Here is a 12,541-nt window from a genome sequence, read left to right as displayed (position 1 = left end):
AATGTACCTTCCCGGGTGGTTTGGGGGGTGGGGAAGCTCTAGAGCCAGGCTGCTGGGTTTAAACCATGGTTCCTCTTTCTACCTCCAAAACCTTGACCATGTCCCTTTACTTTTCTGTGCTTGTTTTTTTCATCTGTAAAATGGTGATGACAGCACCCATCCTATAGGGCTGTTGTGAGGATAAATAACACAGTACTTCATTTCAAGGCCTAGCATGTAGAAAGCTCTCATTAACTGGTTTGTGTGTGTGTGTTCATGTGTGGTGCTGGGATGGAACCCCAGGCCTCACACGTGCCAGCCAGGCACTCTACCACTGAGCTAGCCTCCAGCAGTGCCTGTGATGATTTTTATGGCTCCCGTTTATACCCTGTCTCCCCAAGGGAAATTCTAGTTTTTGCTGGGCTGAATGGAGCAGGCCTTAAAATTTTTTCTTGTTCTTTTGTTTTTGGTACTGGGGATCAAACCCAGGGGTTGCCACTGAGCCACATCCCCAGACCCTTTTTTAAATTTTAAGGCAGGATCTTGAACTTGTGATCCTGCCTTAGCTTCTTCAGTTGCTAGGTTACAGGCGAACACCTTCATGCACAGCCTGTCTATTGTGCTATGGCTGTCCTCAGTATCTTTTTTCTTGTCCCCAATCAACTCTCAGATGGACCCCAATGTGCAAGATCCAGGCTTGGAACCACAATACTGCTGGGTCTGGAGTGAGCTGGCTGTTACTGACCCAGGGCCTTGGGGCCAGCAGCTAGTGCCTGTCCTCAAGGTGCCCTCTGGATTAGCACAAAGGACCCTCAAAATGCTAACCACTCTCTCTTCATCTGAAGTGACATAGCTCAGCCTGCTGAGGAGGCAGTTTCATTTTGCTTTTTGAGGTGCTGGGGATGAAACCCAGGCCTCACACATGCTGGACAACTGCTTTACCACTGAGCAATACCCCCAGCTCTGAAGGCAGTTTTTAAGCTGGGCTTTCTCAACAGGTTTCAGAAAGTAAAGGACCAAAGCTGGGTGAGCGCTGCAGGGTGTGGAGAGCACAGAAGCTGAAGGGCAGCAGCAAGAGATTGGGGGGCGGTAATAAGGAGAGGCCAGGGACATGAACATGGAGGTCAGCACAAGAAGTCCAGCAATCTGACAGATGGATATGGCTGGCCAATTCTCTTAGCTTACTCCAAACTGGGCACTCCTGATTGAGGGGCAGCCCTAGGGCTCTGGTCTACCCACTGAAAATCCTGCTCAGTTTTAACACCAATCCTTCTGCAAAGCTCTTCCCAACAAAGAATCTGGGAGGGGTTTCAATACTCACTTGCTTCCAGGAGAGAGCTTGGAATGATGGTCCCAGAATGTGGGGAATTCCCATAACCTGGAGATCACTGAGGGATGCTGATGTCCCTGTGAGCTCCAGGCACTGAACACAGACTTAGCTGTGACACTGGCAACTAGATCTCTTGCCAGGGGTAGAGATACCCAAGGACACAAAGAATATAACAAGGTGAAGAGTGAGGGGGCTGCAGAGAGGGAGAAAACAAGGACAGGTACCACCTCAACTCAAAACTTTTTATTATCCTGCTAGGGAGCCCCTCACAAAGGAGCCCATGGAGCAGTGGGGTGAGGTGGCAGCACAGGGCCTTTTCTGATAGCTTTAAGTGGGGAGCTGTAGTCAGATAGGAGGAAACAGCCTGTCTCCTGCTACCTGACGGCACTAACTTTGGCCCCAAGGGGACAAAGAGTGGGTCTACACCATCTGGTATACAGAGCCACTCTGCACATGTCAGCTTCACTCACCTTACCAGCCAGGCCCCAAACTGCAGGGGAGATGGGCCCAAGTGCTGGGAGGTCCTGGAAAGGGGGAAGAGGAGGCTGCATGGGTTGGAGGGCACCAGCAGATGGGCAGAGCATCCCGGTGCAGCTTCTGGCAGATATCTAAAAGAAGGACCTATCCAGCCTTCTGGAACATTCTAGAGGCCAAAGGGGAAGGCTCCAGGGTAGTAGTACACCCTATCCCACCTCAGAACCAGAGCTACTGGGCAGAGGGCAGGTTCCTAATCCACCTCTGGTCAGGGTGCTGCCTTGTCTGGTGGGTTCTTGTCCACAGTGGGCACTGGGCTGTGGCAAAAAGAGCTCTAGAGCAGGCAGGGTCTTCCCAACAGGGGGATAAGAGGGTGCTTCAAGGGCAGGGTCACAAGCCCAGGGGAAGGGGGCAGGGAGCTTCTGAGTAGCCAGTGAGATACAACAAGCAGAGAGCCCTGCCCTACACTCATTCTCAGACCCTTCATCCCACCCTCCTAGTCCCCAAGTCCAACAGAGCAGGCTACCCCTGCCTTTGGGGGTGAGGAGAAAGAATCTGGGACCATAAGGGGCTTCTTCCATGGAAGCCTGGTGGGCTTGAGGCTGTGTGGCAGCTATCACCGCAGGTTGAAGACCAGGCTGACGGTCAGGATGATGCCCAGGAGGAGGACGAAGGGCAGCCAGGTCTTCACGAAGGCTCCGATGCTGACAGAGAGGGAGAAGAGCAAGGGTGGGCAGGAGCAGATGACAGGCATGTGGCCCTGAGCCCCATCTAATTACAACCCTGACAGCACTGCCCCTGCTAAGGAGTCCCTGGAACTACTTCCCATTCCCAAACTCAATTAAGGAATGGAACCTGGCTAGTGCCCACTTTTGAGGACCACCAGATCCGGGTGGAGATCAGACTCTGCTGGAAAAGGGGGTGTGCTGCCTCTGGGTCTCACTGGCTCCACCCATAATCACTTATCTCTGAGAAGAGGGCACCAGCAAGGAGACCAGGAATTTAAGTTTGGGTGTGAAAGCCATGAGTGGCCTCTGCTGTGGCCTTCATGATGGAGCTCACTGGGGGTAGGGGATTGGTGAGTGTTGGCACAGTGCTATGGCTGGAGCCGAGGGCTGGGAGTCAGGGACTTGGGGCCAGCTCTGGCTCTGCCTCAATCTCTCTGTGACCACAGTTATGTTCTTCTCACGGCACCTTTAAATACCTTCCAGGCTGGAAAATGAAGACCCTGGAGAGTCTTCTTTCCAAGAAACTTTTTTTTTTCCTGGTGGTACTAGGAATTGAACCTAGAGCTTGAATATGCTAGGCAAGAGTGCTACCACTGAGCCATATCCCCAGCCATTTTTATTTTTTGAAGCAGGGTCTTGTAAAGTTGCTGACACCAGCCTCAAACTTTCAATCGTCCTGCCTCAGCCTCCTGAGGTACTGGCACTACAGGAGTGTATCAGTACACCCAACCAAAAGTTTTGTTTTTTTTAATTTTTTTTTTAGTTATACATGGACACAGTATCTTTATTTTGTTTATTTATTTTTATGCGGTGCTAAGGATCAAACCCAGTGCCTCACAGGTGCGAGGCAAGCGCTCTGCCACTGAGCCACAACCCCAGCCCCCAACCAAAAGCTCTTAATGATAAGCACAGCTAACAGGAAAGCTTGGAGGAGGGGCCCAGATTAGCTCAAGTGTGGGCTTTGCTGTGGGACTATGGGCAACTCACTCAACCTCTCTGAGCCCTATTTTTACTAAGAGCTGGCAATGAATGCCTTGGACCTCATAGGTCAGAAGACTGTGACTTCAAAGATCCCCCTAAGCTACCACTGGGTTCACTGCTCAAAACCTTGCCTCTCACAGGGAATTACAGGAAGGGATACTGTGGAGTAGTCACCAAACCATCCCATGAAGATCTACTTTCTTTGCCTGAGCATAGGTCTCTTAGACTTACATCCTCCCTGAGGAGCCAGAATCATTACTACCATCTTAGCAATGCCAACTGCAGTGCAGAGGCCGAGGCAACTACCCAAGGCCTCATAGCAAGTGACAACCAGGCTGGGGACCAAGGTGGAGCTGCATTTTGGCACAGTAACCTCCTTTTCCACCAGGAACTCAGCTAGTCACTCTGGAACTTCACGGCTCCAATTGGCATCTGCTCCAACTGTCCCTGCTGACTGAAGGACTCCAGACACAGCCTCACTGGGATCCTCTGGAGAGCAGCCCAGGGGAATGTACAGGTGGGAGGGCAGCTCACCTGACATACTTCCCATAAAGCAGGCAGAAGAAGCAGAGGGTCACCATGTTCCAGTTTGTGCTATTGTTGTAGCGCATCAGGTTCAGGGCCAGTGCGACATGTGAATGGCAGTTGTCACAGCAGAGATTGTGCTGCAAGAATAGGAAGGATTGGGGTCAGGATGAGCGAGGGTAAACTTCCCACCCTGGTCCCCATCTCAGGAGTGCTTGCTGTCCCAGCCACCTACCATGCGATGCTTGTACTCCTCAGAGGCGTCATGCACAGCTGTGTCCCAGGCATTGGGCCCGCTAGCATAAACCTGAGCAGGGTCCAACTTCCAGTACCTGAGGAAGAGAGGAGGTTCTTGGCACTGGATAGGCCCCCTTGAGGCCTCTCAGCTGTAGTGATGTTCCTTGAGACCTGCTCTGTGCTGGGTGCTGAGGCCAGATCTAGGCAAGAGTCATGCAGCAGATAATAACAGGGTGAGGTGCCATGTACCACAGTGGATCCTGGGAGGACATGAAGCCAGCTCAGTTGAGGGGTACTATGGTTTGGATGTTTGCCCCACCCACACCACTGATATGTTGAAATCCTAACCCCCAATGTGAAAATACTAGGAGGTGAGGCCTTTGGGAAGTGACTAGGTCATGGGGGTATAGTTCCCATGAATGGGGTTAACGCCCGTATGAGAGTGGCCTGAGAGAACCTTGCCCCTTCCACCATGTGAGAATATAGCAAGAAGGTGCTGCGGGCCCTCACCAGGCACTCGATCTACCAGAACCTTGACCTTAGCTTTCCCAGCCTCCAGAGATGTGAGAAATATATTTCTGTGGTTTGCCACCCACTAAATGGTATTTTGTCATGGCAACCTAATGGATGAAGAGAGGGGGAGTGATATGGTTTTCTGGAGGTGACATCTGAGTCTAGTCTAATGGAAGAGAAGTCAGCGAACACAGAAAAGGGAGGCAAGGCCCTGTAGACTAAGGGGAGGGCTTGAACAAAGTGAGAGGCAGAAAATTGCAGTGTGTCCCAAAAACTAAGTGACTAAGCACTACTCAAAGATTCAGAAAGAGAAACGGGGGGATGGAATGCTGGCAGGTGAGGCAGGAGATGCAACAGGGGCCATGTCATGCAGGGACTTGGATGTCACAATGAGGAGTTTACCCATAAGCAAGCATTCTCCCCATGTCTCCCCTTGTATGGCTTGTGGAGGAGCCTATACACAGTGCCATGGTGGCATTTGGGAGCTCCTATGGGAAAAGGAAGCCCTTAAAACTGTCTTTGAAAAAATAAAACAATAACAAACAAACAGTCTTCAAAAAGCAGCCTAGCAGCAAACACCAGCCCAGAGACTCCTGGACCATATTTCCACCTGCCTGAGGAAACCAGAGTCAGTCTGCCTCCAAATTGCCTCTGCTTTGTGCCCACCTCTCCTGGGCAGCCTTGGGTATCTGCTGTTCTTTTGAGGATACTGAGGACTGAGGCATTATCACTAGGCCTGGAGCTGTTGCAAGCACCCAAGATGAAAGAAATGAAGACCTAAAGCCCCCAACTAAACCAGTTTCTCTCCCTAAGGATCTGAACTGTTTTTAATCCCTCCAAGCAGAACTTAACAGCAGCATCCAAACAATGCCTTCCTTATACCTTAAATGGCCTGTTTGCCCCCAAGGGGCAGGAATTGTGTCCAGGACACAGAGGGAGGCTATGAGCCTGGTTCTGCCACTTCCTCTGTGATCTTGACCATGTCCCTTCCCTTTCTTCACCCTTTGCCATAGAATTGAAAGCACAACCTTATAGAGCTGAGGCAAGGCTTGGATGGTCTACAGGTAAAGGCCCAGCCAGGGACTGGCATAATCAGTGCTTGATATAGGGCTGCTATGCCCTGATTGACCTGGCTGTCCCTCCCCTCCACACCTGGTCCTCCTGCTATGCCCCAGAGGACCTGGCCTGCTGCTCTGGGCAGGAGCAACCTGCCCTAGGCCAGTCACACAGGTGTTCATCACTTACTTGGCAGGCTTTCCAAAGGCCATGTTGTCTTCCTGTTGAGGGACAAGAGCAGAGGTCAGTGGGGAACCTACATCCAGGTTATATACAAACCTGGGTCAATGGCTGAAGTGCAGTGACTTAGAAGAGGGTGTATCAGGGGTGGGCAAAAGTGGAGTGCAGATCTGCTAGGGGGCTGGCATGATTTCTAAAGTGCCAATAGTGGCTTTTCTGTGGGAAGAAGGCAGTGGGATACCCAGAGAATTCTTGCATTCTCTGGCATCTTTCTGATCTTTGGTCATGGGCTGGAGGTTTCCTTCATGGTGTAAATGCTAATCCTCTGTGCTCCTGACCCAATAATGATGGCTTTCACGGAGCCAACTCTATGCCTGGCAGCGTCATGCATTCACAGTAGAATGGGGGCTGCTGGGCCTAGAGAGGCTTCCAACAAGGGACATGCTAACAAAGTCCTAGGCTCACCACATAAAACCTGGCATAGAGGAATTATGCAGGGACAGAGTATGGGTTCAGAATCAGAATTATAAAAATATATGACAGTGAAAGTATTTTTAAGTGCAAAGGGGTTGGCCTTGTTGTATTAAGATGTTGTGGCGCACACCTGTAATCCTAGTGACTGGGGAGGCTGAGGCAGGAGGATCACAAGTTCAAGGCCAGCCTGGGCAACTTAGCAAGACCCTGTCTCAAAATAAAAAATAAAAAGGGCTGGGGATGTAGCTCAGTGGTAGAGCACCCTGGGTTCAATCCCTGGACCATTACACACGAAAATAAGTCATGGCAACTATAAACAGGCTGATGCTACCAACATCTCCTTCATTCCTATCTCCGACCTAGATACAGGCAGATGCTGCATGCTCATGTGGAGCTAGCCAGTGGACCAATATTTGCCCATTCCCAGAGAACAGACCTCAGGGAATAGAACACAGCTGATTTTCTAGAAGACCGACCTCAGGAACCATGTCAGCCTCCCCTGTCTCCCCACCTTGGCTCCCATCTTCTGAAGATCCAGAGATGTGGTTCCCAGATGATCTGACTTTACTCTTGCCTCTACCCTTACCCATGGCTTAGAACCCCAGGGGCAGGGGCAAAGGAATGGGCCAGTTACTTAAGGGTTAAGTTCCTTCTGGCCACACTGCCCTTCTGGCCTGTCTTGGAGGTAAGGAGAAACGTGATATTGGTGAGGGCTAGGGCCAGGGCTGCATGTCATCTGCATCTTCCTGGGTTTGGGAATATAGGAAGCCTGACTCCAGGCAGGACAGGCCAGCCTTCCATGCAAGCCTTGGGACCCTCCAAGGAAGGACAGAATGGGAACTCACCGAGACAAAATAGGGGCCAGCAAAGTCCCGAATGACTCCTGTGGATGTGCAGATGCCCATGTGGCCAATGATGGGGAAAAACCACCTATGAGGAAAAAGGACAGGAAAGGGACAGAGCTTAGGGGGTTTTCAACCAGTCAGAGAGATGCTGGGGATACTTTATCCAGTGAGAGCATGTGAATATAGTGTCATGTGATGAGTGCCTATGAGGGTGGTCTAGAGGGGCAGGGGGTCCCAAAAGAGGGGTAACTGAATCAATAACACAATGGGATGGCCCCGCACCCTCACCACAGGCTACAACCAAAAGCACAATAACAGAGAATGCCAGTGAGGATGAAGAGCAACCTCACTCATCTCTAGAGGAGCGTAAATAGTTTCTATCACTTTGAAAAACAGTTGGACACTGCACCCTATGCCTTAGCAGGTCCACTTCAGAGTATACACCCAACAGAAATGAGTGCTTGTGTCTACCTAGGCCATGAACGGAATCTTCATAGTACCTTTATTTAAAATAGCCAAAAACATCTGTTAAAACTCACTGAACTCAGAGCTATAGCTCAGTGTAGAGTACATGCCTAGGATGTGCACGGTCCTAGGTTCCATCCCCAGTAACGCAATAAACAGAAACAAAAACAGATACCAAACCTCATTACTTGTACTCTTAAAATGTATGCCTTTTATTACATATAATCATCTCCATAAAGTTGACAGAAAAATTAGTGGAAATAATCCAAATGTTGACGAACTAATGTGCAAGGACAGAGATCAGGACAAAACATGGTGTATTCCAGGAACCAAAATTCTATAGTGTTTTGTTTGTTTTTTTACTTTTTTTTTTTTTTTAAATGGTGTTGGAGAGTGAACCCAGGGCCTGGTGCATACCAGGTAGGCGCTCTACCTGGCTCTTTACCACTGAGCCACCTCATTACATTCCCCAGCCCTTTTTATTTATTTATTTATTTTTGAGACAGGGTCTTGCTAAATTGCCCAGACTGATCTTAAACTTGTTTGTGATTTTCCTGCCTCAATGTCCCAAGTAGCTGGGATTACAGGTGTGTGCCACCATGCCTGGCTTAACCCAGTTCATTTTTTCTTGAGATGGAGTCTTGTTGTGTTGGCCAGACACCGTCAACTCCTGGGCTGAAGCAATCCTCTGCTTCAAATCTCCAGAATATTCAGGAATTCAGGCATGTGCCACCATGCACAGCTGCCATAGGCATTTTTTAAAAAGCAAATCTCAAATGGATCTTAATATGTAACACACAGGAACTCCAGATAGATCTGTAGCCTGAGAACCATGGCCCTACAAGGCCTGAGTGCTGGAGACAATGATCCAGCTGCAGCAGGTTTCACAGGGCCAGCAGCCAGGTCCTGGTCTCAAGGCTGCCTAAGCATGAGCACAAAGCACCCTGCTAGGGAGATGGAGGCAAAACCTGTAGAGATGCAGCTCAGGGAAGTAATTACTTAGAACTGAGGTTGGGGCAGAGTCAGCAGAGATGACTTTTAACCTTGACCTGTGAAAGGACGGGATATCTAATGGCAGAAATCTCCAAAGCAGAAAGTGTGGCCTGTGCCTGAAGAATGGGAGGGGATAGGCAAAGAGGGTAGGAAGGAGGCCATTCCTGAGGCTACTACTGTAATTCCAACCGAAGACGATGGTGACCCTAACCAAAGTATGGGTGGTGGGGTGGTGAGCAGCAGATGGATTCAAGATCTCTTTAAAAAGGAAGATTGAGTAGAGTTTTAAGACTCTGGAGGTCTTCCTTGAATTATGCCTTCTACAGTAGTCACACACATCCAAGATCCATTACTCTGATTTGTCTTTTTCACAACATCCATGCACAAGTACCTGAAATTATCTTGATTACTTGGACATTGGCTGTCTCTCCACTAAAACTTAAGCTCCATTAGAAGAAGGATTTTTGTCTTGTTTACTGTAATACTCTCAAGGACAGTGCCTGGCACATAACTTTGACTCAATAATAATGAACAAATATCTGGCATTTAAAAGTGTAAAAGGAGGACCACAAGTTCAAGGACAGACTCAGTAACTTAGTGAGGCCCTGTCTCAAAATAAAAAATGAAAAGGGATGTGGCTCAGTGGTAAAGAGCCACAGGTTCAATCACCAGGAAAGAAAAAATAAAGAGCATAGCGGGAGCCAGAGGAAGAGGTGTAACTCCAGCTACTCAGGAGGACAAGGATCACAAGTTCAAGGACAGTCTTGTCAACTTAGTAAGACCCTCAGCAACTTAGACTCTGCCTTAAAATAAAAAATAAAAAGGGTCAGGGATGTAACTCAGTGTTTGCCTAGCGTATATGAGGCCCTGGGTTCAATCTCCAACCCTGCCAAGGGGAAAAAAAAATGTAGAAAGGGTACATTCGGACTGGAGGAATAACTTCTAATATTCTATAGTTAAGTATAATAATTTTAGTTCTCAACAATTTATATATTTCAAAATAGCTAATAGAGAGGATTTTGAATGTTCTCAACATCAAGAAACGATACATGTCTGAGGTCGATGGATATGCCAATTACTATGACATGATCATTACATATTTTAAGCAGGTATTGAAGTGTCATCCTAAATCCCATAAATATGTGCAATACTATGTGCCAATTAGAAAAAAAAGAGTGGAGGACTGAGGATGTATTCAGGGGTAGAATGTTTGCATAGCATGTGTAAAGCTTTGTGGATTTGATCCCCAGTACTGCAAAACAAAAACAAAAAACCACCAAATATTAAAAAAAAAAAAAAAAAAAGTGGTGTTCAATTGTGATGTAAGACAAAGACAGATGATAGTTCCCTGTGCCAAATCTAGCTCTGCACTTTTATCAACAAAACTACAATGTATTACACATGTTAGTTTCTCTCTCTTTGGCTATAGGGGAGTCCTCTAAAAAGAATATGAGTCCTTTGATGGGCCCATGATTATCTTACTCATCTTGGAGTTATGAACACCTGCAGATAGACCTGAATACAACTGGCATGCGAACGGCTTCTGGCCCAGATGACTGAGGATCATGGTGCCTGCAGAAGACCATGCACAAACGGTTTTTGAAGAATGAGAAAAATTGAGAGAAAATAGGATAATATGACAGGCTTTAACAAAACCAGTAGGTTCCCTAAATACCCCATCCAGTTACTTTCACATTAATATTTTATTTTCTTCATAGCACTAACCACTATCAGAAGTTCTATAGTTAGTTTACAGTCTACTCCTTCCACCAGGACTGACACTCTACAAGAACCAGCACTGCATCTGCTTTATTCACCATTGTATATTCTTAACACCTAGAACTATCTGGGCACATAGCAGTCACTTAGCAAATGTGTAGTATCGATTGAATTAATGAACACATGTTCTTTAAAAACATATTTTTAAATTTGGTATTAAAATTTTGGATGCTCTTAAATGCACAAGTGTTTGAAAACAAAACAATTTAAGTATTTTAATATAAATGTTGAGAACACTTTAGGATGTAGCATGTAAGCAACAAATGATTCCTCTCTGGAACTCCACTTGGCTATTTCTGATAGGGGGAACAAATCTATTACACTGTATTAAAGGAGATAAGGTACAGCTAGAAGATAACAAGTTACACAGTCAGAAAACTGAGTTTTGAAAGCCTTTGCTTGCTGGGGTAGGCATCTAACCAAGACTATGCTAGAAGCTCAGCTTTACCATGGAAGAAGATAATTCCTACCTTAGAAAGTGGCTGTGAAGGGGCTGGGGCTGTGGCTCAATAGCAGAGTGCTTGCCTAGCATGTGTGAGTCACTGGGTTCGATTCTCAGCACTGCATATAAATGAATAAAACAAAGGTCCATCGACAACTAAAAAAATTTAGAACAAAATTTAAAAAAAAAAGTAGCTATGAAATTTATGGAAAATGGGAGTGAAAAGGCTTGGCAAACTGGCACTTGGAGGAGTGGTTACTGTTACCAGTTGAAGTATGAGGGTAGCAAGCAGCAGCTGTGCACCTGCCTCTCCCCTGACAAAGGCTATACACAGAACCTTCCTATGGGAGGCAGACACTCTGGGACCTGCACCTGCTTTGCGACTGAGATGGTGTGTAAGACACAGGGTTGGTCTCCCAGACCTCTGGTGGCCCTTCCCACGTAGACCTCCCAGGAGAGGTATGGCCCCTGCCAGACTCCTACTGTTGCTTCCAGACGCAGCGGGATGTCTTGTATACTGCAAGTGATCAATAAGCATTTGCTCAATGAATGAATAAACCCGAGAATGAATGAAGACATCTCCTCGGACCAAGTTAGGGGCCCCTGTTCGGTACGCCTGCAGCCTCCAGCCCCCTGGCCTTTCCCGCCTACCTACACTTGTTTTTCTCCCAGACTAGCCCGGCTGCAACCAGGACAGGTAGCATGTCCCAATTGTCAGCGGAAAAAGGCGGGGCGCGGGTGGCAGGATTCTGGCGACTGAGTGAGGGATGCGGGCCATCCCAGGGCGAGGGCGAGGGCTTGCAGCGTATCGGGGGCAGGGAGACCCACCGCTGGAGGACACCGCAAGGGCTCCGGCTCTCTCTGGGCCCTCTTCATCACCCTAGACGGACGCAGAAGGAGACTCACGTGAGCACCGGGATGGGCGTCCATACCACGCAGTAGGGGAAGCGGCTCCGCTCCACGTCCATGGTGACGCCGCTGGAGCAGTGGTACTGCTTCATGTCCTTCTGGGCCGCCGTCTGCACCTCCACTTCCGCCATCCCGGGAGGGGGCGGTGGCGGCGGCAACAAGAGCGGAGAACTCCCTTCCGCTTCCGCCATGCTGTGCTCGTCCCGCTCCGGCGGCCCTGCTCGGCGCGGCTAGTCCCTGTGGCGTCACTTCCCGGAGGTCGGGTCCGCGCCTCTAGGCCTTCCCCCCGGGAATTGGAGCCGCGTCCCTCTAGGCCCGGCCAGCCTCGCCCCCTCGGACCACGTAGCCGCTGAACCTCTGCGTCCACGCTGCCCTCAGGCATCTGGCAGTCTAGCGCGGACACCCGCGACGATCTCTCTAGTTCAGTGCACTGAGGGCTCCTGACAGGTGTGGTGCAGGCTTTCTATAGAAGCACTGCTTAGGTGCCAAGCACTTGACATTGTTTCTTATTCCCATAAACTGACTAGACATGCAAATTTAAGTATTTTTCTTATTGTACAAATGAGAAACTGTGGCTCTCGAGGTGAGGTGAGGGACCACGACTCAAACCTGACTTTATATCTCTCTTGGC

General features: G+C 48.7%; 1 protein-coding gene across 2 annotated transcripts; it reads right to left on the bottom strand.

Moving 5' to 3' along the window:
• Positions 1-1,537: 1,537 nt before the first annotated feature.
• Tmem222 (transmembrane protein 222) lies at positions 1,538-12,135 on the bottom strand. Of its 2 annotated transcripts, XM_027937045.2 has the most exons (6): positions 11,908-12,135; positions 7,323-7,407; positions 6,013-6,044; positions 4,253-4,349; positions 4,027-4,157; positions 1,538-2,487 (listed from the first exon to the last, which is right to left on the bottom strand). In XM_027937045.2, the coding sequence occupies exons 1-6, from the start codon at positions 12,099-12,101 to the stop codon at positions 2,400-2,402; spliced, it is 627 nt and encodes a 208-aa protein (XP_027792846.1). In that variant the 5' UTR covers positions 12,102-12,135; the 3' UTR covers positions 1,538-2,399. The 2 variants fall into 2 exon arrangements, with proteins under 2 accessions (XP_027792846.1, XP_027792847.1); XM_027937046.2 differs by lacking the exons at positions 6,013-6,044; positions 7,323-7,407.
• Positions 12,136-12,541: the final 406 nt, after the last annotated feature.

This window comes from Marmota flaviventris, chromosome 10, assembly GCF_047511675.1.
Source record: "Marmota flaviventris isolate mMarFla1 chromosome 10, mMarFla1.hap1, whole genome shotgun sequence".
Taxonomy (NCBI): Eukaryota; Metazoa; Chordata; class Mammalia; order Rodentia; family Sciuridae; genus Marmota; species Marmota flaviventris.
The sequence above is the reverse complement of the archived record's forward strand: the minus strand, read 5'-3'. Positions and strand labels throughout refer to the sequence as shown.

Excerpts from the sequence above, each read along its gene's own strand:
- Tmem222 (XM_027937045.2), bottom strand. The coding sequence starts at position 12,101 with ATGGCGGAAGCGGAAGGGAGTTCTCCGCTCTTGTTGCCGCCGCCACCG. Across the intron at positions 6,045-7,322 it reads CTGGCCCCTATTTTGTCTCG|GAAGACAACATGGCCTTTGG; the intron begins GTGAGTTCCCAT and ends GTCCCTCAACAG. Across the intron at positions 4,350-6,012 it reads GCCTTTGGAAAGCCTGCCAA|GTACTGGAAGTTGGACCCTG; the intron begins GTAAGTGATGAA and ends TCTCTTCCTCAG.